The 24,499-nt window shown below is 38.1% G+C and overlaps 3 protein-coding genes across 5 annotated transcripts in view; 1 reads left to right on the top strand and 2 right to left on the bottom strand.

The window, feature by feature from the left end:
- The window catches only part of kiaa1328 (KIAA1328 ortholog), an 18,038-nt gene extending 15,642 nt beyond the window's left edge, over positions 1–2,396 (bottom strand). Inside the window, exons 1-5 of one of the 2 annotated variants that reach the window (XM_041816135.1) lie at positions 2,313–2,396; positions 1,773–1,808; positions 1,237–1,484; positions 544–659; positions 255–370 (exon numbers count right to left, since the gene is read on the bottom strand). In XM_041816135.1, the coding sequence (XP_041672069.1) occupies positions 255–370; positions 544–659; positions 1,237–1,484; positions 1,773–1,808; positions 2,313–2,367 (571 nt within the window). In that variant the 5' untranslated portion in view covers positions 2,368–2,396. The remainder of the gene's footprint in view (positions 1–254; positions 371–543; positions 660–1,236; positions 1,485–1,772; positions 1,809–2,312) is intronic. The other variant, XM_041816142.1, reaches the window with a different exon arrangement.
- A 149-nt stretch (positions 2,397–2,545) lies between these two features.
- Positions 2,546–7,292, top strand: tpgs2 (tubulin polyglutamylase complex subunit 2). 2 transcript variants are annotated; one of them, XM_041783277.1, is made up of 9 exons: positions 2,546–2,704; positions 2,811–2,890; positions 2,962–3,049; positions 3,191–3,331; positions 3,499–3,612; positions 3,751–3,914; positions 4,933–5,147; positions 5,276–5,378; positions 7,169–7,292. In XM_041783277.1, exons 1-8 carry the CDS (start codon positions 2,629–2,631, stop codon positions 5,343–5,345), a joined length of 948 nt encoding a protein of 315 aa, XP_041639211.1. In that variant the 5' UTR covers positions 2,546–2,628; the 3' UTR covers positions 5,346–5,378; positions 7,169–7,292. The 2 variants fall into 2 exon arrangements, with proteins under 2 accessions (XP_041639211.1, XP_041639213.1); XM_041783279.1 differs by lacking the exon at positions 7,169–7,292 and having other exon boundaries at positions 2,637–2,704; positions 2,785–2,890; positions 5,276–5,364.
- Positions 7,126–11,717, bottom strand: aqp7 (aquaporin 7). The gene is made up of 6 exons (XM_041783280.1): positions 11,397–11,717; positions 10,409–10,535; positions 10,181–10,318; positions 7,828–7,946; positions 7,524–7,741; positions 7,126–7,313 (listed from the first exon to the last, which is right to left on the bottom strand). Exons 1-6 carry the CDS (start codon positions 11,532–11,534, stop codon positions 7,127–7,129), a joined length of 927 nt encoding a protein of 308 aa, XP_041639214.1. The 5' UTR covers positions 11,535–11,717; the 3' UTR covers position 7,126.
- Between the last annotated feature and the right edge of the window lie 12,782 nt (positions 11,718–24,499).

Here is a 24,499-nt window from a genome sequence, read left to right as displayed (position 1 = left end):
TGTTCGTATAAAACAATAAGACTGCACCTCACTAGCATTGTCAGTCAGTTACATAAAGGGTGCAAGGAGCATTGTATAAAGGGAAATTTGGCATAGATCGTAAGAACATGTATCTTGTAAACTGTTTGATAATAATAGTAATCCATTAAACTCTGGCATTATTTAAGGACCTCTGGTGTTCCTGTGAGAGTGAAACAAATATTGTATGGTCAATACTGTGTTAAAACAGTTCTTTATTCATCTTGAAAGGATACTCTCTCTCTCCTGTGCAATGATCAGGTTTTGTTGCTCCAGCTGCTGGATTTTGCGCTCAAAAGTTTCCTGTTCATCTTTCAGACGCTGCACTGACACTTCCTTTTCCTCGCTCACTCTGGAAAGCAGACAATTACAGTGTAAAAGGTCTTTAACATCACAAGTGATAAGGGATACAAAGCTAGAGCAGAACACACAGGATTTGAAACTTTAGTTAAGCTTTAATTGTAGCATTCATTCATTACAGTTTATATTTTCTTACTCACATATACTGTAAGAGGTATCTATTACCTGGCTAGTTCTTCAATAAGGTTAGCAATCCGGCGCTTATCCTCAGGACAGAGGTCTTTCAAACACACCAGGCCCTTTGCTCTGCTAGTCTCAGAGATTACCTGTACAGAAAATTTCTGCAAGAATGAGAAGATATTGATAGAAACTTAAAATTAAGAGTCTACTACTTGTTATACCTTTTCCTTTTTTTCTTTCAGCATTCTAGGAATTGATATGTACTCTGCCTTATTTGGCATTCAACTTACGTACATCACTAATTGGATACTTTTCAATCTTGCATGCATTGATAACTCAGCAGTTTATAGCTTCATAGATAACTAGGTACAGGCACATGTCTTCACATGGTCAGTCATTGTCCATTTGAAAAAGCCTCCAGGAAGCCTCAGGGAATGCAAGTGTTAAACCAGCAGCCTTTCAACATGGAGCACTGGCGATTCTGAACAGGATGAACTTGAGAAGCTTGTGATGTAAATCATGTTCTGGACTATTCAGCCAAAGAGGAGATGTACAGAGGCATGCACCTGATGTCTTGACCAGCTGTCTTACAAATACTGCCATAAAAGCTTAAATAAAACATAGCCCTTTAGTCTTCTGTGTATGAGTTCAGTGTCTATTACTTAATTATCAGTGTAAGGTATTATAGCCATTAGGGCATGTAATAAACATACATTTTTACACTCAATCACTCATTACCTGTGTCGAGGACAGAAAGGATCCATTGGTTGGAGAAGGGATGTGCTCTGTAGCCACAGCAGTAGCAGGCTGACGAACTGACACCTTTTCCTTAGTAACAACCCCAGAGCACTCACTTCGAAGGTGGCCTTGTTTCTTGCCACCTTTCTTAAGTGTGTCTCCATTCTTGCAGTCAGAGCTAGGCCTGGCTGGCATCTTTGTATCTCTTTTCCTAAAAGGAGTCTGAGTCTTCACCTCCCCGTCCACACCTAAGAAAAAATGTTGGAAGGCTTAACCAGGGGTGGAAAGTAATCTATTATATTTGCTCAAATAGCTGTAATTGAGTAGAGTTTACTTGAACTTTTTGAGTACATTTTTAAATAAGTACTTTTATTTTGAAAGTTTCAACCTGAGTAACTGTACTTTTGCTTGATTACAATAATCTTGTACTTTTCCAGCCTCTAGTCTTAAGTAGATACCATGTGCGAATAAGGTACACATTGTACAATTGTCATGCTATGTTAGGAAATTATGCTAATATTGTCACCAAAACTCACCAGGAACAAACGCCAAAGGCTGCTCGTCGTCTGATACTGTTTGGGGAAATGAAAGAAAGAAGTTCAGACAATTTTCCTAAGAGTTTTTAGATTAATTCAGATTTTATCACTCCTTTGATTTACTTGTACGAGGTATATCAAGCTGCAAGCGGCTTTCACGTCGCAATTACAAACTCACGCTTACTGCAAAAAAGGGGGAATATAGCCTTTATGTGGCGTTGAGCCAAGACAGACAGGGAAGTCTGTGTGTCCATAATGACAGACAACAAATGACAGACAACATTAAAAGGGGATTTCGGATGAGTTTGAGAGTAAAGCTGACAGCCCAGCGTACTTAAACATTTGTTTCTAACTTTGGTTACACGTAGCTAGCAAACTCAAAGCTAAGATAGCTGACGTACTTACCAAAAATAACAACTTTAAACAACGACTTACTAGTAATGTCGGGGCGACTCTTTCGAATATTTTGTGACTTTCTGTAGACTGTGTAAAAGTAAATAACATACAAGAGATATTGAGTTCATAGAAAAGTAAACATACCACCATTCATCCAAAATATCCCCGAATTTCCACTTTTTGTTGCTGCTGCCGCCATGTTGAAACAACCGCCACCACTCCCAGGGAGCCAAGCGTTGCTAAGGAATTGTAGTCCCGCCTTCTGCTTGCATATTATCATCCGGTTGGTTCGGTTCATGAAAGGCAGCTCTCTATTGGCTGAAATGTGAGTCAACCATGCGTCAAAGCTGCACTTGTCGCTTCCTGTATGTGTTGCCAGGTCCAGGCTGAGAGGTGAATGATACTGTGCTAAAGGATGCTTCAAGGATTTTGTATGATTTATTAATACATTTTCTTCAAAATGGAGGAGGCAAAAGAGGGCTTATCATTCAAAGGTGTTGCTGAAAGACTAACGCTTGGTATTACTCGAATATTAGGTGTGTATCGCTGCTTTTGCTCTGAAACTAGCAACAAACGTTCAGGTTAGCTAGCTGTGTTACAAGGATATAAAAAAAAGTCGTGAATTTGTCTCTGGTCTGTCAGAAAACATGCCTGGTGTGGTCGATGTGCGTTTTGTAGAGAGAGAGCCAGCAGAGAAGAGGAGCCTGCTCTCGTGGGAACAGGTGAAAAAGATATAATTAAGGTGTGGTTATATACATTATTGTCATTTGATCATGCTTTACTTCTCCCTCAGAAAAACACCTGTATTTTACCAGAGGACCTGCGAGATTTTTATCTGACAACTGATGGATTCACACTAACATGGGGTGTTAAACTAGATAGTAAGTGATCCATCTTCATGTCCTATTTGTAAAAAATACCATTCTAATATAGCCTTGAATAACAACAATAGTAATATTTATGCAAAGACCCATTTTAACCCTTTGATGAAGATAATGTTGTGTGGGGTTGTTTCCTTTCAGATGAGTGTGTTTCTTTAGGATGCATGATGATCAATAGTGTGGCAAGGCTTTGCCCACTGCTGCAGCCAGTATCATTATTCTCTCTACCTAATGCCCCATCACTGGCTGACCTGGACTGGGAGGAGAACAACACAGAAAATGGTAACCATCACCTGTCAGATCCTCATGTGGGCTTAAATCAACAATTACAGCGTGTCAAGTTTGATTAAGTCTGTTTGTGAGCTCAGCTGTGCTGAAAGCAGGCTAATGAATGAAATGCTGATTGGAAAGTAAATATTTATTCAAGATTTGTTAATGCTGTTTGCCAGGGAAGAGGCATGTTCCTGCTGCACCCCATTTTGATTCCCGGAGCCGCATCTATGAGCTGGATCCCTGTGGTGGGAACGGCAAAGTGTGCCTAGTCTACAAAAACTGCACCGCAGGTCTTGTTTTTATTAATATTGCATTTTGAATATTTTACTAAACAACACTTGATTAGAAAAGAAGTTGTAAAGATACAAAAAAAAAGTATAGCCATAATTTATCATCATAAAAGAATTTCTGTCTTTTATAACCCGCAGGTGTTGTGGCTCAGCAGAGTGAAATCTGGTTCCTCGATCGCTCACTGTGCTGGCATTTTCTGACAGCAACCTTCACCTCCTACTACCGTCTGATGATCACCCACCTGGGTCTGCCTGAGTGGCAGTATGCCTTCACCCCTTATGGCCCCAGCCCTCAAGCCAAGGTAGAAAAGGGTTGTTCAAAATTTTAAAGGACAACTTGTTGTGATTTAAATGGTATCTGCAAAGTTTTCATTTCTGTCAAGGCTTTAAGCTGGAATCTGCCACTGACACTTTTATTCTGACTTGCCTTTTTAAGCCATGAAATACAACAAGTTAAAATGTGTTTAAAATTGTAAAATAAGTATTTTTATTTTACATTTGCGAAAACAATCCCTTCAGTTATCTGATATGCATTTAGTTGTATGTTGTTTTCTGTTTCCAATGAAGTTTTAAGACGCTTACACACAAAGCATAATTGTGTTACACCTAAATATTTAAACTAGAGATTTAGTAATTATTTTTGTCCACAATAGTATTTTTTTTAACTTTTAAAAATTAGTTCCTTGGATGGCATGAACATTTGTAAAGGTAAAAGTAAAGTAGGATTTTGCAATTTTGGTAACACTTTATTTGAAAGGGTATGCATAAGAGTGACATAACGCTGTCATAATCATGACATGACACCTGTCATTCACATAAAAAAAGGCTTTATGTACGTTGCCATGAAAGAAGGTTGTCATTAAGTGTCATTTGGACAATTATGTCACCTTTAATGCAAAGCTGACATTGTTCGATCCATTTATGCTTCTTCGTGCAGTAAGGTTAGGCTGCAGCCAGCTGTCTTAACCTAGTCTAAAGCCTGTAAACAAAAGGGAAGAGTGGGGAAAGATCCAGGTTTTCCTTATGTGGCTCTCCAGTAAGGGAAAAAAAGCTGCAGGGTAACCAGACAGAGTGCACGGTACCCTGAAAACTTCAACTCTTGATTTGGGATAACATAATCGACTGAGTGACACTTAATGACAACATACATAAATGTTCATAAAGCCTCCCCCTCCAATTTCTCTGATGTGCTCCTAATGTAAAGGATAACTAAAATAACTTCTTTATTTCCACTATTTTGATAACTCTCAGTGCCATGGTTGTATTAATTCAACTTAGCTGGCAGAAGTATAACAATCTATCTCCTGTTCCCTCCAACAGCAGTGGGCATCTTTGTACCAGCCCCTGACTTTCAGCAGTGAGCTCAGCCTGGCCGATCCTACCAGTGATTCCTATCTCAACAAGCTGGATCCAACAAAAGCCTTCAGAGGCAAAGCAAAGGTGCCAGTCCCTAAGAAGAAGCAGTCAACACAGTGCAGCTTAGGGAGCACTGCCAAGAGCCAGGGCAGCACAGGAAGACACATAGGTGTAAAACGGTGAGAATATTCCAACTCTGAGAAAACATTACAACCAATTTCACTGTCTGTTCATGTAAAACGGTTCAGAAGGGCAGCCTGCAGCTCTGTCAGTGGTTGGAGTCTCTGATTCAGCTGTGTGTCGGCAGCTTGATCAACTATGGGAGGACATCATCAACAACTTATTCTGGACCACTACACATCGAAATGGAACCATAACCAGGGCATTGGTGGTGGCACCAGCTTGTGATGGTAATGTGGCTTATGTGTTGGAGGTTTCATGCAGTATAGGTGTACATTTTTCATGCAACCTGGCTTAGGAAGTTAAAGCAACATATGGTTTTAATCAGAAGGAAGGTCACAATAACCGCGATGACCGTTTTTGTTGTTTACCTTTCACTGCATAGTGTTGGTAATAAAGAAAAGAGAAGTTTCAGAAGTTTTTTTTATCACAAATATATAATTTTTCTCATTTAAAACATAATATCACAAATGACAGCAACCTGTTAAAATGTTTTACAGTAACCAGCTCATACAGTATGGTTATGTGCTAATGACTGCACCAGTAATACTCTAAAAATGTAGTAACAAATTTTTCTAATGCTGCAACCAATAAGGACTCTGTAATACTCAAGTGCAACACAGCACCAGTTTTCATCATTAGTTACTAGTAGAACTGATTGTTAAAATGATACATTTTGAATGTATTATACAAGGAAGATGTCAGGCATACTAACATTAAAAAGAAATAGAATAGAAAAGAATAAGAAATCTCTTAAGTGTAAATAAGTGCACAGTTAAACAAACAACAAATGAATTTAACACACTGAATTTGTCCCACTTCAGTTAAAAGTGCTTATATAACTGAAAGCATGCATCTTTAACTCTGAAAAAAGGAAATTACAAACAGAATCCACAAAATGTTCAAGTTTCTATTCGAAATGTGAGTGGAAACAACTGTATGTTATAAGAGATGCATGAGCTTCAATTGATGTTATTTTAAGAATGCATGTGCTTATGAACCATACAATGCTCAGTTTACAAAGACCTGCAATAAATTATCAAGCTCAGTACCGTAGGCTACTTTTTGGCCATTATGCAACACTGCAGTTCCTCAGTGACACTGTAGTTAATAGAAATTTATACAAACTTATAAATGTTTTCAGAAAAAGTGATTTCCTTTAGTATGATGAGCTGATTCCATTCCTATGAACAGATATAAGAAAATTAAATTCAAGCATTGTTGAGATAGAATTTGTCCGCTCTGTACATTTAGGACTTTTCATGCTGCACTATCAACATTTGTGATCTTTGCTTTTTCCAAACGCACTGTGGCTCCTACAGAGTTTATAATTTCCCATTTAGCTCTAAGCTTTAGGCTGCTGTGTGCTGGATTCTGGGAAAGATCATCACATTTGTTATCACTGGTTGTGCTGTTGCCCTATCAAGCTGTGGGGAGCCAGCTTCCACTGTTCCTATTTGATTTTCTTAAAGATGCACATGTTATTTTAAGTGCAATGTATGGCCACTTATTTTCTATATACTGTAGATTCAGAGTTCATTGTGCTCTCCTGGTGATTGTTAACAGGCGAGGGATATTTAAAGAGTTTAAATGTTATAACTACTACTATTGCATCAATTTACAAATAAAATGAAAGTTAACAAGAAATTTTCGTCTTTTGTTCCTAAAATATATTCCTGTCATATGGTATGGTCATGGTTAGCCAAACTAGCCAAAAAAGGTACATTTTTTTATACTGTTACTGTTGCAGGCACTCACAAGCACATAAACTAAATAAGTAACAAGGGTTGATGATATTTTTCACCTATACAAGATACACAATATTCAGAAAGATTTCCATTTTGTGAAAGTCCCTCAGTCATCAAGTTTTTTGTAGGCTATTCTGTAGCACCTCATCATCCTGGAATGTTTTCACTGTATGCAGATAGTCTCACAGCTTTACAAGGGTAACACTGTGCATAGTTTGGTGAGGGGGGTCTTAGACACACACATTTGCACAGCTGTTTTCTTGTTTTTCCAGAGCAACAGTCTCCTCCTCCAGTAGCCTGTCACCCCGAGAGACGGGAGGGTGGTGCAACTCCACAAAGACCTTGTAGATCCCTGCACCCAATATTCCTCCAATTGGGGGTGCAACAAGAGGTACCCACCACCAACCATTACCAGATCTGCAAAGATAAAGACAGGAGGTTAATCGGTAGATTCAAAGAGGAATGTTCATTTATTTTGTCAGAAAGAATCAGACACATGTAGGGAATAACTTCAATAAAGATCTAATAATAATTAACAGAGTGGTTTTGCTTCAGCTCAACTCTAGTTTACATGACCTGTAACACCATGGGATTGTCCCTAAAACAGCAAACATCCCCTCTGTTTACCTGAACACATCAGGTCCCCAGCCTGCTATGGCTGTAAACACCCTGGGTGCAATGTCTCTGGTGGGGTTGATAGCATAGCCGCTGTTGCTGCCCAGAGAAATGCCAATGAGCAGCACCAGGAGGCCCACAATAATAGGCTCATGTCCCGCTGGGGCTGGTTTGTTCTTCTGGTCACTGAATGCCATCAGACACAGCAGCAGCATAGCTGTGCCAAACACCTTACAAAACACAATAAAACAGAGATAATTCAGAATAAGTCTGATGATTGTCATTCGTTCACCTTTCAGTCTTGGGTCATGGCTACCTGGTCAATAAATCCAGCCGGTAAGGAGAGGTAGGGTGCAGGATAGGTGGCAAAGATACCAGCTGTGGCCCTGGCACCAGTTACAGTCAAGTTTCCTCCACAATAGTCATGTATAGCTTCTGTGTTTGGAAGAAATACAGATTTAAGTTAGGTTAATGACTGCCAGTAGAAATACAAGACAGAGAAGGCGCACTTGAATAAAAAGCATTAATCATATCTGTGTTAACTCATCTCATTTATTTATCTAGAAGTTTCATTCCCTTTATATATTAAAGAAAAAGTAACACACCAGATCAGCTACATCTACAGTGCCTATAAAAATATTTACCCCCTTGGATGTTTTTACCCTTTTACTGACTTTACAAATCAATCATGTTTGGCTTTTTGACAAAAAAAAAATACTAAAGCATCTTTTATGTCAAAGTGAACACATATTTCTACAAAGTTATGTTAAGAAAAAATGTAATGTGAAATAAGTGACTGCATAAATATTCACCCCCTTCATGTCAGTATTTAGTAGAAGCACCTTTGGCTGCAATCACAGTTCTGAGTCTGTGTGAATAGGTCTCAGTCAGGCTTTCACATCTGGACTCTGTAATTTTACTCCTTTCTTCTATTAAAAACACTGCTCAAGCTCCATCAGGTTGCACTGGGATCTGGCATGAACATCCCTTTTCAAGAGCAGCCAAAAATTCTCTATTGGATTGAGGTCTGGCCTTTGACTCTACCACTCCAGAACATTCACCTTGTTGTCTTTAAACCATTTCTATGTAGCATTCCCTGTATGTTAGGGTCATTGTCTCACTGGCAAAAAAAAATCTTCTCCCAAGTCGTAATGCTCTTGCAGACTGAATAAGATTGTCCTCAAGGATTTTCTTATATTTTGTTGCATTTTACCCCCTACCTTTATAAACCTTCTAGGGCAGGCTGCTGAGAAGCATCCCCACTGTATGATGCTGCCACCACCTGCTTCACAGTGAGGATGGTGAGTTTGTGGTGATGTGCAGTGTTTGGTGTCTGCCTAACATAGCGACTTGTCTGAAGGCAAAATAACCCCTTTTTTTGTCTCATCAGAGCAAAGAACTTTCTTCCCCTTGACCATGGAGTCTCCCACATGCCTTCTGGTGAACTCTAGTTGAGATTTATGCCCGCCTCAAACAACACAAATTCAGCCAGATTTTGGCCCAACTGCAAAGTCTCAGCACATCATCAAAACTTGGGCCAAATTTGGAGCTTTGAGAACTACAAATGGTATTTTGGGACATAATTAACAACACATTCAAGATGCCCCGTGGCCACAACTCAACAAGACTAGCATGTTAGAGGTATGATCCGGCTTTTATTCTGAGTTCTCTTCAACAGTGGCTTTCCCTTTGCCATTCTCCCATAAAGCTTTTACTGGTGAAGAATCTGGGTAACAGTTGTATGCAGAGTCTCTCCCATCATCAGCTGCTGAAGCTTGTAACTCTTTCTATGTAGTTATAGGTGTCTTGGCCTCTCTCACTAGTCTCCTTCTTACACAGTCACTCAGTTTGTGAGGACAGCCTGATAGGCAGATTTGCACATGTGCCATATTCCTTTCATTTCTTAATGTATTTAACTGTTTGGGGGTGATGTTCATTGCCTTGGAATTTTTGTGGCATTTATCTCCTGACTTACCTTTTCAATATCATTGTCTCTGTGTTTCTTGGAGTGTTCTTTTTTTCTATGAAGTAATGGTAGCCAAGAATACTGATTAACCAGGGACTGGACCTTTCAGACACAGGTGTCTTTATACTACGATCACTTGAGGCACATTCATGCACTCAGGTGATCCCTATTTCACTGATTGTGAGACTACTAGCACCAATAGCTGGACCTCCGTTGAATTAGGTCATTTACTTTAAAGAGGGTAAATATGTATGCAGTCACTTATTTTACATTACAGATTTTTATTTGACATTACTTTGTAGGAATCTGCTTTCACTTTAACACTAAAGAGTTCTTTTCTTTTACATTTTTTGTCAAAAAAGCCAGATTATATTGACTACAATTGATTTGTAAAATCAATAAACAGTTAAACATCTAAGGGGGTTAACATTTTTTATAGGCAGTGTAAATCTTCTTAGCTTAATACTTAGCTTGTACTTCTTACAAAGATGTATTTCCAAGTCACAATTTAAAGTACATTAAGATGCATCAAATGGTACTGGCAGCTGGTTGCAACACAGCCCAAGTTGTTAATTTTAATACATCTGCCATCTGAGAGGGTAAATAGCCAATTATTGTCGAGTATATTATAGTGGAAACTGAAACTTCAAGGGGGTGGGACTGGGGGGCTATCCCCAGGCTTTACTCCTTAGTGTGTCCTCACCATAATAAACAGCATAAATGGTCCCTGCTGCCAGAAATGAACCCAGTAGCTGTGCAAACACATAGATGGGTAGCATCTTCCATGCAAGGCGGCCAAATGCACACATTGTGATGGACACTGCTGCGTTCATGTGAGCCCCTGGTAGAGAAACAAAAATCATAAGATGTATTTTTCAGATGATGATTCATGATTGTTGTCACTAGTTTTTAGAAGGTTCTGCTCTCATACCTGAGACCTTCCCTCCAACATGAACCCCCATAGCAACACCAAGTCCAAAGCCCAGGTTAATACTGATGAAGTGTCCAAAGGCCCCCTGTCCTGTCACTACCTGAGCCACAGACCCCAGGCCAAAAGACTGAACAGGGCAATAGTGATAGGAAATAGGAATAGGAAATAGTGAGGTTAAGATGATGAAGTATAGTATAGTTCAAACTTTGAAACTGTCTATTTTAGGTCATGTACTCATGTAGCAGGAAGTGTAACAGGCGCGTTAACAGATGTAGTTGTAGTAAATCAATGCACCAGTCTCACAGCTAGTGTATAAGACACTGAGGTATTTCAAACATGCTTACTATAGCATTTCCCCTCTTTTCAACGTGTAATCCAGTGACCCAAAGTGACCGTTTGAGGGAAAAAGCAGACACTGAGTAAGTCAAGCCATTCATTCAGGAAGCAGGAAACCCGTGGTTTCTCTGCCAGAGGTTGTATGTATTTAGGTCAAAAGGGAAACCGCTCCTTTGCAAGTTTTTAACAAAAGAAAAAATCCCCTGTACATGTGTGCTCACATGCTTAGCTACATGCTGTGTTCAGCATACGGCCACTATGTTTGTGTGTATTTCTTCTAGGTCTCTAACTATAGGGTTTGTTGTAACAGCTGATGTAACATGTGACTTTTGCAGCCCTCTTCATGTGGCCCACTGCCTGATCATTCCTCTGGCAACACTATATTTCCTGGTTCAACCACTTGGACTCACCAATCCTCATTCAGCACTCTTGCCATGTGACTGTGTAGCACACTTGTATTTGACAGAGGGGACATGTAGTCAGGGTCAAGAACATGGCATTAATCATTAACAGCATGTGCATGTTACAGATAAGAGTGCTGCTATGTTATAATCAAAGAAGAGCCACTGGAATCATACATATCTGAGATATTTTTACATCATGAATACATACACATAAAACGTTTTTGAAATTGTATTTGGCTTTTTCTTACCATCATGATGTAAGTGCAAAGGGTTTCAGCGAGTCCCACGCGAACCACTTCATTCTGTATCCAGACTCTGGGTCGAGTTACTTTAACTCCTTTCCTCTCAGAGACCCCAAGTTCCACTGACTGCACTAAGTCCTTCATTTCTTCTCCACTTTTATATCTCCTTTCCTTATTTCACAAAAGTAAAAGTCAAGTCCGGGTTTCCTTGGATGACTTTATAACGTTCCTCCCATGTCACACAGTAGTCCACAAACAAGTCTCTCTGTATTTACCTCCCGTCCTCCTCTTCCTCTTCTTTGCTACGCCGCTCACTTTCTTTTTGTGTGTCTCTCTGTCACACATAGTTGGATTTGTCCACACTTAAAAGCCATGACCCAACCCCCTCCTCCAGGATACGCACACACAGGCAGACCCTCCCCCTATAAGGTCACTGACCAGTAAAAAGAAAGTTTAAAAAAAACAGAAAATAAGCTCCCTATTTTACAGTTTTTTTCGATTGCTTAAACACAATTTTGAAAACAGGGCTCATTTTGTCAAAACACTACACACAATTCACACAACCACACACACAAGTAGCAGAACACCTCAGATCCGTTGCAGAATGAAACACTTGTAAAAACTATACACTAATTTATGAAAAACACATTTTGTTACCATATGAAACACACACGTTTTTTTTTTTACTTAATTCTGTTTGAACCCGTTACACACTGCTGTTGCTAACCTAAGACACTTTTAGCAATTCTACTTCTCAGTGATTAGAGTACTGTAAGTGAAGTACACAGAGAAACAGCAAATATACAATAAATTCACCTAACACGACACAAGACCAATGCAGCAGACTGATGAAAATATAATTTATTTCTCTTCATTTACCCAAATCAGTCAACATGTCAGCATGGAGAATACAGGTTTTTCCAATTGCTAACACACTAAAATGACATGCATAGCACAATTATTTAAACTGACACACAGAGAGCAAAACCTCTTCTCAAGTCTCCAAAACTCTAAACACATTTTCTGCTTTACACACATTTTGCAATTCAAAATGGCACTTTTTAAATGCACTGAACACAACAATCTGACATAAAGTCACATGTTTGCCATTTCCAAACACTGCCATTCAAAATGACACTACAAGAGCTTAATTGGCCAATATATGTGTCACCTGGCTGAACACCTCAATGGTTAATTGTTAGCACTTAAATCAGGAAGTAAGCACTATAAAAAGACCAAAGGTGAGCACCTTTTTTTACAACAATGGAAGACGTTGCACAGAGAGGAAGAGGGAGAAGGAGGGTGAGGAAGAGTGAGAGGTAGGGGTAGAGCTGGTAGAGGAGTTCATGACCAAAGAAGACAACAACTTTCAAATGAAATCAGAGCAACCTTAGTTGGCTTGTGCAGGCTATGGAAGAGGCATGCGATGAAATTGATGTGGGTGCGATTTTTCTTGCCTCTTTTTTACATATATATATATATATATTAAAAAAAATTTCTGCACATTTTTACTGCAATTTATTTTTCAAGTTACTGCTTTTTGTGAGCATATTTTTGTTCACTCTAATGTAAATATATCTGCTGTGCATATGTTGCATGGACTTGTTTGGTGAAAATAGAAAAATAAATGTTTCAAAAGCATGTGTGTTTATCTGCAAATATTTCTGTACATGTGAACAATCTGAAGAATTTTTTTACAGTTTGAACTTTTTTAAGTATTATGGCAAAGCATACTAAAGATGAGAGTGCTTTTCATTATGCGCAACAGTGTGTAGTTGGTTAGACAAAAATCTGGTGATATGAATGAAGTGTGTGCCATTTGGTGCAAAAGTTTGATTTTGATAATGCTATATGTAGTTTTGGTTGCAGTGCTTCATTTTGCAGGATATATGAGGTATTTTGCAGTTTGGGTGTGTGGTTTTGTGAATTGTGTTAAGTATTTTGATAAAACCAGCCTAGTTTGCAAAATTGTGTTTTAGCAATTGGAAAAAAACTGTAACAACAAAACATGTCCCTCATGCTACTACAGTAGTGTGCATAACACTGTAAGCTAAGCAAATATCAGAAAAACATAAAATACTGTATCCAGCACAGGTTACAATTACAGTAAAAAGAAAAAAAAATCTGAAAAAAAAAATACAGAACAGAAAATACCATACATTATCTCTTCGCTTAGCTGGATCTGGCCAGAGAATTTCATAAGCATCACAGGCGACATCCTCATTGGCAAGATAACATTGGAGAACCATCCTGAATGTCGAATCCATCCTTGCACAGCTGCGTCATTGATTTGGTCACAGGCCTCCTCCATGGCCTGAATGGGGGATACCTGAGTTGTTTTGCAAAAAGTGTGAGGCTGATATTGTGCTTATAGTGGTGCAAATCTGAGCCGATGTTTTGCTCCTTGAGTGTAAGGTTTTGATTTTAGTGTTTATGCAGTCGAAAAAAACTGTAATGCGAGCCACACTCCCTTTATGTTTAACAGAACATCAGCTGGAAATAATCGTCAACTATTTCTCAACTTTTAAACAGAAATAAATGATTTGCCCCCTTTTTGCTGTATAAATATAATATTAATCTTGTTCACATTTGCAGAGAAAGTCCTGAAAATTTACTGTACTGGTTGAGCTGCATGTGTGAATGCAAACAGCTGAGTTTTTCACCCAGACTTAATCCTGGATTTTTCCAAAATGCCACCTTCCCCCCTTGTGGCGCTGAGGATGATTGGACACACCTGTCTCTGATCAGTGATCAAGATCCCTTTAAGAAGCCTGCAGAGACTCTCCTCGGCGCCAGAGAACTGCCAGCTACTCCTTGTGGTAACATTGGTCCTCGGCCCTGTAACCATAAGTGATTTTCTTGTGAAGATATTCTTCAGTATTTTTTGTGACCTCGCTTCTAACCCTGCCTTTGTTCTTCTTTCCAGTGCCTCACTCGTTTGTCTGACCACAGCCCAGCCTTAGCACTCTCACTCCGGAGCCCTCACTATTCCCCCTCACTGGACTCCCTCCCTTCACTGTGGAAAAAGACTCTGTTCAACAATAAATCTGTTAAAACTTCGTCAGTCTGGTTCTGCCTTTTGGGTCCAACACTCCACCACACTACAACTATCACTGACAAGTAGACTACTTTGGAATGCTCCTTGTTGAGCTATACTATAAATAGAGCAATAAAGTGGGTATTTTTTAATGAGGCGTATTAAAAACATACAGAGGAAGGTTACAAGTGTTGAAATGTCCCTTTACTAATAACATTGTTTCAATGTATAATGCAATGCATATATATAGCTGAATCAATGTGGATGCAATTCTACATTCTTTCAACGTTGATCATATAGTTAAATCAAGGTTGATTCATTGTCAGGACTGATTGGAAATTCAACGTTATTTCAATGTTGATCATATCGAGCACTTTCAATGTGTTTTTCAGTGTCTGGCATCAGTGTTGATTCCAATCTTCAGCCTGATGGTATTGCAATGTTGATTCAATGACTCTTTGCTATCTGGGCATCCCTTCTTTGCCTGACAGACATTTGTAGGAAAATTTCCTGCTGTGAAGGAAAACAAGGCAGGTAATTTTCTGGATAGCAAACCCAGAACTTAAGTTGCAGATACACTATATGGACAAAAGTATTCAGCCACACCTATTGAATATATGATTCAGGTCCAAGCACCTAGATATGCAGTCTTCATTTACAAACATTTGTGATACAAAAATGGGTCATCCTGAAGAGCTCAAGCATGGTACTGTGCAAGGATGCCACCTTTGCAATAATATGGTGGGCAAAATGTCATCTTTGCTGGATACTCCACAATCAACTGTAAGTGATATTAGAAAGTGGAAGCGTTTAGGAACAACAGCCACGAAGCAGAAGACCACATAACATCTTAGAGTGGGGTCTAATGGTGTGTAAAAGCTGGCAACACTCTGCTGATTCCATAGCTGAAAAGTTCAGGACTTCCACTGGCTTTAATGTAAGCACTGAAACTGTGCAGTGAAGCTTTACTGAATTGGTTTCCATGGCCGAGAAGCTGCATGCAAGCCTCACATCACCCAGATGTAGTGGTGTAAAGCACACCGACACTAGACTGTGGAGCTGTGGAAATGTGTTCTGTGGAGTGAAGGATCAAGCTTCTCTGTTTGGCAGTCAGATGGACAAGTCTGGGTTTGCCAGCTGTGAAGGTTGGTGGAAGAGGGATAATGGTATGGGGCTGTTTTTCAGGGTTTGGACTAGGCCCCTTATCTCCATTGAAGAGCAATCTTAATGCTTCTGCATACCGAGACATTTTGGACAGTACTATACTTCGCCTTTCTATTCCAACGTGACTGTACACAAATCAAGGGCTATAGAGACATGGTTTGATGAGTTTGGTGTGGAAGAACTTGAATGGCCAGCACAGAGCCCTGACCTCAACCCCATCGAGCACCCATGGGATGAACTGGAACGGAGATTGTGCGCCAGGCATTCTTGTCCAACATTGATTACTGACTTCATAAATGCTCTACAGAATAAATGGGCACAAATTTCCACAGAAAGACTGTTATAGCTGCAAAAGAGAACAAGACACTAGATGGCAGATCTAAAAATACCTTTTGTATAGAAGTTTGTTATTTTGCTGAACAAGTTAGTCATGAGCACCCAAAATTTCTCGATCATACTGTCAAAGTTAGACAAATGTACTGGCAACGAGACACCAGTGTCCAAAAATCATAACAGTCCATTTCATTACTTTTCATTCATGAAAACATTTTGTTGCATGTTGTTTTATGTATATTTAGTGACAATTCTAAAATTGTAGTGCACATGTAGTTATGTTTTCATACTTTCAGTACCCAGAGAAATCAGGGATGTACGGAAACTTACAAAGCACCAAGAAGTATTGATTGACTACATGAGTGTCATCCAACACAGTCACATGCATTTGGGTTAAAAGAGTCAACATATCTGAGGCGTTTCTATCCATTAACAAGTAAACAGGGTGGCAAAGTCCATGAAATGGATTTTTGTTTACCTCTGCTTTATAAAAAAGTTCCTGTTACTATTATTACATGCATACAGTCTGTTTAAAGGTCATTCTAGTGAGTGTAGCTGAAATCTAGGAAAATCTGTGTTTTATGCAACAAAGTTAAACCAGTGTTGAATCAGATTCCCTAAAGAGTTTAGACTGCTGTGGTAATATTTTAAGTGAAACACACAGAAAGTTGTTGACCATTATAATCAGAGAGCAGCAGTAAGAAGTTTTCCAGACAATATCACTTTTTCTGGTCTTTTACTCTGATAGGTAGGGATATAAACGCCTATAAAAGAAAGTATATCTGATCAGGTGCACAAAGTTCTAACTTGAATGAAGAACAGAAGTAAAATCATCAATCTTTATTATATTATCATAGCTAGCATTATCGTCAGCAAGTCTAAAACACATAAAATTACCCTAAGCTTTATTAAGGCAATAACTAAATATTTATTTATTTTGATTTAACCTTTATTTAACCAGGAAAAAAATTTAATTCAGATTAAAAATCTCTTTTTCAAGAGTGTCCTCGCCAAGATAGGCAGCAGCACAGTAAGAGTTACATACAAACAATGAGCGGCCACACCATTCAAAACATCTGCAGTCAGATGTGACTGCCTCCAAGACAACCCACCTCCTCTTCAAAGCTTCCAATGAGACCAGCTCACTAAGTTCTAGATCTTTCTGTAAATCCTTCAGAAAGGGAGCAGCAAATTTAATCGCCTTTTTTCCAAGTTCAGTTCTGACCCTGGGGACAGACAGCAAGAAAAGATCCTGAGGTCAGAGATTATAAGTTCCTGAGCTCTTTAGCCTGATGTGGGTTAGAAGGTAGGAAGGAAGAAGACCAAGAACAGCCTTGCAGATAAGAATATGCCAGTGTTTTGGTCTAGACCATAGGTTAGGGCTTTAAAGTTGGTGATGAACCTCAGAGCTCCATCATATACGGTGTGCAGAGCATGTAAACTCTGAGATGAAGCATACATCTACAAAACATCACCATAGTCCAGAACTAACATAAAAGTGGCAGTCTTTTCTTAGACTCAGAAGAAAGACAGGATTTGAGTCTACAATGAACCCCCAGTTTCATCTTAAGCCTTTTTACCAGCTGCTGAATTTGAGAAATGAAAGACAGGGAATCATCAGTCAAAATACTAAGATATCTGAAACATGAACAAATTTGATCTGTGAACCCTGTAGAGTAGAGATCAGTGGCTTAAATTTACCATTTGGCAAAACCTGACTTTTGTTTTATCTGTATTTAAAACGAGCTTCAGGTCATTAAAAATGTGTTGAATAGTATTTAAAACTAGTAGTAACTGGGAAAAATAACTGGGTAACTGGGGTATGTAACAGTGATGTCAGCATGGAAGTAACAGTTTATATTAGACACGTTTTGATTGATATCATTTATATAAAGAACGATATTCCTGCTCAACACTTCTACAATTTGTTTTGCCATTGTTCTGTTTCAGATTGGTGAGTGTTAGTTGTAGCCAAACAAATCTTTATGCATGTTAAACACATAGGACTTCCCTCAGCACAATAAAGACTGTCAGAGGCAGTAATAATTTCATTGACTAAAAATGTTTGTCAACTACCTTTTTTCCATGGGAAAGACAAGGCTAAGACCAGCTAAAAACAGATCTCTGATGATAAAAACTTTAACAAAAAAAAGTACTTTTAGTTTTCTTCAAGAAACTTAAATGAGACTAAAATGTTATTGCTAGATTGTTGGACATTTAAAAACAATGATATTTCTTTACCATGCTTACAAGACATGCCAGTATTTTCATCAGTGCATTTTGAATCAATTAAAGCATTGATAGTGCACGAATGTGAGTGTATTATAAACATATCAGTTTTACATTTTGGCTGATTAAAGTATTTGAGAGAAAATGAACATGTCTAAAAGTAAAGACTTAAATGTAAGGACTTTTCATTGACTAAAAGTAGACTGAAATTTTCAAGAGTGAAAATGTTTGTGTTAGTTCTCATTCATCCAAGTCATGGTTATCCAATTCTTTGTCAAAAGGGCAACTGGAGTTGATTTCGGTTCTTGAGGAGAACTTCAATTATGTAAGATCTGGATAAGAGTGAAAATGACCAAAATTTGATTAAACTTAATATCATTTTAATCTAAAGATTTAGACTAAATCAAATATATGTCAAGATTAACACCAGTCAGAGAGAGTTAAATCTCAAAAGATTCAATTTGATGAGCCACAACATCATCCCAGTAGTTAAACTGCCATTAAACAATTTAAATCCTTGTAAATGGTTGATTCTAAAAATAAATATGTATGTTTGTAAGCTTCCCGGTGTCTTTTTCTCAGTGCTGATGCTGATGCCAACAACATTTCAGGGTCATTTTGGATTCACCTGTCTGATAAAAACAATATTTCAGGGTTTTATCAAAATCACTGATTGATCCACACAACTAAGCATGAGAGACAAATAACCAGACATATGACTAGTGTGTTTGTCTGCCTCTGGTGTTGTCTCAGGGGGTTACTTTGACCTGCTGCTGTTTCCTCTGTAAATGATTGACTTCAAATTGACATGGAGCATGTGACTGTCTGATGTCTTCTCTGGATATTTCTGTGTTTAGATGTGTGTGTCCTGTTATTTTCCATTCACTTAAAATTCACTTAAAGCTCCTGTGAGGAGTTTCACAGCTGCCACCAGGTTCTCTGATGCGGTAACTCCCATAAGGCCTAAATAAAACTTTAGGCCTTACAGGAGGAATAAGGGATATCACTTTGTCTGCGTGGGTTGTCAGATCAACTCAAAATGAAAGTTCCTAATGGGGCCTTTAAATCTGTTTATTTCATTCTTTTAGTCTAAATGAGATGTAACTGATGTCATCTGCTTAACAGGGGTAGAATATGTCTTTGAAGCTGTGAATTATTTGGCTGAGTGGAAGCAGGTACAGAGAACCCAGTGGAAGTCCACAAACAGGAGTGAATTTAAGGAGCTGTGGTTGTCAGTGGTAACAGTTTCCTGTCTGACAGGTGAGAGGAGAACTAGTCAATGGCTGAACCAGAAATGCCAACCCACTGTTTGAGCCTTTTCACTAAAATATTGTGATCCACAGTGTCAAAAGCTGAACTGTGATCCAGTTTTTTTTAGGCTGACCAGACATCCACCCTTCCTCTGGGCCTTTCTTGTGAATGTGATATTTCAACAACACTTTGACTCATTTTCACCAAATTTTCGACATCTAACGTTCACTCTGACACAATGAACTGATTACTTTTTGGAGGTAAAAGTCATGAGGCCTCATTTCATCTCTGACACCCCTAACACCCCAGCCTTCTGGTTGACCCATCACTCTACTTTAACTGTCTGGACCAGGGGAGGGACAAGAAATAACCAGATAAAAAAAAAATTAAATCAAAAAAGAGGGAAAAAAATCACTAAAAAATATATTAGTAAAGAAAACAAAATGTGAATAAAATATAATAAATACATGGAAAGCTACAAATAAAAAGATAAAGAAGACAATAAATTTACTTCTAATTTTTTAAACAAACAATAAGATTAAATTATATTGAAATAAATCCAAAAACAAATACAAATGAAAAAAATAAATGTAAACATTAGAGTAAAGTTTAAATTAAAAAAAAGAAAAAAAGTTTCTGAAGGTTTTTATCAAATAAAAAAAACTAAATAAAAGAACTGACCATATACCACTAATGTAAGACTATAAGAGACAAGTTTGTTTTCATGGCAGATTTTTTCCTTTCTTTCTTAAAGGTTATAATTTACTGGTATTTCACACTGATTTGGGGGGCCACATTGAGTGAGGTTAAGGGACGCCTGCGGCCCTTGGGCCACCAGATGCCTACCTCTGGTCAGGACACTGGAAACTTTGTGGAAGTATAAAACCATCAGGCGGTAGTTCTAGTTATTTGTCGGTGGTGTGTTTTTTTATTTTAATATAATCCAAAACCTTTTAGTGTTTTGTATTCTACTTTGTATTGCTGCAGCTCTGCACTGCAGAGCAAAGTAATGTTCTTCATTTTAAAGTAAAGGAATCCTTTAACGGGCACGGCAGCGCAGTGGTTAGCACTGTTGCCTCACAGCAAGGAGGTTGCTGGTTTGCTTTTCTGTGCGGAGTTTGCAGGATTCACAATACCTCATAGAGATTCAAACATAAGGCACATCTAAGTCTGTTGATGATTAAATGTTTATTTTGATTTTTTTTTTTTCCTCCTTGGTGTACCCAGATAGATGACAAGAAGAAAAATCTGCCCTGCTAAGTGCTTAGTCAAAGACACCCCTATATGACTTCAGTTCACAACAAATGTTCATTTTAAGACACGTCAAACCATACTCTTTGATCTATGAATTACATAGACCTGGGATTAATCTATCTTGAGCACACACTTTGAGTGTAACAACAAAGTCAAAGGTATGTTTCTTCTGTATTAGTAGGTTTGGATTGAGTCACTTTTTCACTTTTCTATTTTGACTGCAGGAACAATGCCCTCTGATTCCAGTGTATTGGCAGAAAAATCAGTATCAGTTTAATCCAGTTGATTTCTTTCTGTGAGTGCTTTTGCCCAAACACACACTGATAAATAGCTGTCTGTGACTTCATGGATACTGCTGTGAGGATCTGAAGTCAACCAAACAGTAAATTAGTAGATTTGCTTGTAGCCCCATCTTGTGGACTTAAATGGAACTGCATGTGAGAAGTGGTGTGGAGAATTATAACAGTTCATTGACATGAATTATGTTTAAATGCAAATGAATTATTATCACTTTCATTATAATGCAGCAATCAGGAGTTATGTCTCAGAATGATGTGGAAAACTCATCCATGTATTTCTTACCTCTAGGCTGGATTATCGTAATTCTCTTATATCAAATAAGTCTCTGAAGTCTCCTCAGCTGCTCTAAAATGTTGCAGCAAGTGCAGTGACTAGACCTAAGACAGAGATCACATCATTCCTGTCCTAGCTTCTCTGCACTTTCTAGAATCAAGAAAAGGCTTTACAATATGTCTCCTCTGGATCAAATCTGGTCCAGTTAAGGAACCTTTATTACCATATCACCCATCTGGAACATTACGCTCCTGGTGCCTTCAGTCTCTGTAAGTAGTATGGGAGGTAGAGCCTTCAGTGACCTTCTCTCCTGTCAAGATCTGGGAGGATGACCCTTTTTCTACTTCTAAATGTAGGCTTAAAAATAGGTTTTATACTTAGGACAGGCTTTGACTTGGACCAGCTCTTAGTTTAAGGTTCATTTTAGTGTCATTCTGGATATTTGACACATAGCCTTGTACTCCAGCAGTGTGCAATAAAGAACAAGTGTTCAATTCAAGTTACCAAATTGCATACAAATAAAACAAAAACAGGCTCAAATCTGTTCAAACTATGTTAAAGTTATTGATACCTATATTGCTATAGGTTTAGACTGCCAAGGGAACTGGCACTAAGCAGGCTGGCGTAAAGATGTTTTATAGTGATAGGTGAAAAGTGAGTTATAATAGTCCATATGGGAGGAAAATAACACCTGAATAATCATCTCCATCTGACCTGTGAAAACATGTGCCTTAGTTGAGCAACATTTCTTGGGTGATAAAAACAGGGAGGACCAGATTATTAACATTTTTATCTTGGCACAAAGATTGGCTAAAGAAACATCAAGATTGCAGAGAGCAGGTTAAACACAAGTAAACAAAGTTGTTTTGATATAACTGGAACTGAGCTACATGTGATGAAATAGTTACACTTAAAGGGGCAGTGCCATTTATCTGGTGGAAACCTTGGCAATGAGTGGAATTTCAAAAAAACATGTTTCTGTTATTTGCTTACTTCTATGGCCAAGGCTGCACATAAGGGGATGATAAAGAGGAGAGCTTTCTGGGGCCCAGCATAAATGGGCGGCCCATGGAGGTCAGCAAAATCACATCCATTGAAATATTGAGCTGTGTTATCCATTTTTTATCTTTAACCTGAATAATAACTACTCTCATCAAAGCAACAAACAATGGCTTTTCATTTGTTTATGCTGTAGTACAAAGTCACCTTTTTCAGAATGTAAACCTCTTTTTATAATATATTTTTCAGTAATATTATGAACAGAGGGATGGGCACATTGGACAGAAGCAGGTGGAAAGTATGGTCAGGCTTTGTAGCTAAGTCATAGTGCACAACTGTCAGTCAAGAAAATAAGGCATAAAGAGTAATTAGTGTCAAAATGGCTTCAAAGAGACAAAAGGACAAAAAGTTACAAAATTGGCTGAGAAAATGTGAAAACCGGTCAAAAATGGGTTGAAAGTGGACAAAAATATTTGGTTAATGGCTGAAAATTGTTGAATATTGGGAAAATTTGTTAAAAGAGGCAAAAATGGGCTGGAAAAGGTGGTGAAAGTGGCCCAAAAGCACAAAAATTGTTTAAAACAGGCAAGAATGGGTTTAGTGTAGTAAAATAATGTTTAATGTGGGAAAAAATGGTTAAATGAAGCAAAATGGGTCAAAACTGGCTAAATTTTCCAGAAAAAGTGGAGTAAAATGGTTACAAGTGGTGAAAATAGTTTAATGAAAAGCAGGAGAAAATATTATTGTCAGTAAAAGAAACTAACAGAAGCTGAGGCACTTTTCAGCTTCAAAATGAGGTAACAGAACTGATGCCAGCACCATTGATCCAACACATGCACTGATATCATCATCATTTTTTTAAAGGGCCCAGAAAATTCTGTAGGCAGGCTTAACTATGGTACCACAGAAACATGCAAAATGAAAAAATACAAGATGGCGATGTCAGTGGAGGGGACTCCCCCTGTGTGCGAATAAAAGGCCTTTTCTGAGTTAATTAAAACTGTTTTCAGGTGATTAAATCACTAATTAAGATAGACCTACTTATTAAGTGTTCCATTTTTTGCAGTTTGTTCCAGGAAATGCCTCTAGGTTTAATATTACACACACTGTACCTTTGATATTTTTCCAAGAATGCAAAAGTTATTCACATATTTGACTGTAATACATTTGCATTTAAACCAGACCTTAATTTAATGCACACCTTATATATGCCGTTGTTACGTCCCAGTTTTTTTCTGTGTGTATACTATATATGATTCACTGCAAGCCAAAAGAGCCGGAAGAGCTTCTGTGATGAACTCTGGCTCTATTGATTTCAGCAACTCCATGAACTTCTTAATACTTGACTGAATTTGTCCTTTACATGTGTTAGAAGTCTCATAGGTAACTCTTTTGCTTTCATGCCTGTGCTCCAGAGATAGCCAAGGCCCTATGTATCAGGTTTTCAGGTCTGTCCATCTGGGCCATTCTTCTGAATGCTATATGATAAGACATTTTTTTATTTTTTTTTTTTTTTCAACAAACTTTGCACTAATGTACACTGACTCAAGGATAAACTGATTAAATTGTTGAGGTCAAAGGTCAAGCTCATATGATAGCCATGATCAGCTAGGGCTGGGTATTGCCACTGATTTCCTGAATCAATTCGCTTCCAATTCACATGGTCCCGATTCAATTCAATATCGATTCATTGAGGGATATTTCAGCTACAGTACCTGTTTTGCTTGAATATGCAAGGGGGTCTTAGAGAACTAGTGGCAGAAGTTATACTTTCAGTTGAATTATTAATAAGAAATCTTCTAACTAGGCCCAATATTTAAAATATTAAAGATCACACTAAAAACTGACCCCAAACTTGTTTCCTGAAAATACTTTTATTGACCAACACATTTGATCAATCAAAATAATAAAGTTCAACATAGACTTAACAGTCAGTTATAAAAGATCAATCTTATTAATCTTCTTAAAAATGAATGATAACGGAAAAAATGAATGATAACGGAAAAAATGAATGATAACGGAAATTCAAACAAAAATCGATCTGAATCGGAAAATCGATTTTTTTTAACCCAGCCCTATGATAAGCCCTTGGTTGTGAACATATCTCAAGATGATCTGAGGGATTTTCTTCAAACATACTGTGTGTTCACACTTACTAAAGGATGAAGTCATTATATTTTGTAGGTCAATAACACTGCCACAGTAAAACTAGTCTACTTATAACTGTAAATCTTTGCTTAGGTTACGTCATTCAGAAGAAATTAGAACA

The sequence above is a fragment of the Cheilinus undulatus genome, linkage group 3 (genome assembly GCF_018320785.1).
Source record: "Cheilinus undulatus linkage group 3, ASM1832078v1, whole genome shotgun sequence".
Classification (NCBI taxonomy): domain Eukaryota; kingdom Metazoa; phylum Chordata; class Actinopteri; order Labriformes; family Labridae; genus Cheilinus; species Cheilinus undulatus.
The sequence above is the reverse complement of the archived record's forward strand: the minus strand, read 5'-3'. Positions and strand labels throughout refer to the sequence as shown.

Coding starts and splice junctions, on each gene's coding strand:
- aqp7 (XM_041783280.1), bottom strand. CDS start 11,534: ATGAAGGACTTAGTGCAGTCAGTGGAACTTGGGGTCTCTGAGAGGAAA. Junction 10,536..11,396: donor TTTGCACTTACATCATGATG/GTAAGAAAAAGC, acceptor TGCCCTGTTCAG/TCTTTTGGCCTGGGGTCTGT. Junction 10,319..10,408: donor TGTTGGAGGGAAGGTCTCAG/GTATGAGAGCAG, acceptor TTTCTCTACCAG/GGGCTCACATGAACGCAGCA.
- tpgs2 (XM_041783277.1), top strand. CDS start 2,629: ATGGAGGAGGCAAAAGAGGGCTTATCATTCAAAGGTGTTGCTGAAAGA. Junction 2,705..2,810: donor TGGTATTACTCGAATATTAG/GTGTGTATCGCT, acceptor CTGGTCTGTCAG/AAAACATGCCTGGTGTGGTC. Junction 5,148..5,275: donor AGACACATAGGTGTAAAACG/GTGAGAATATTC, acceptor GTGTGTCGGCAG/CTTGATCAACTATGGGAGGA.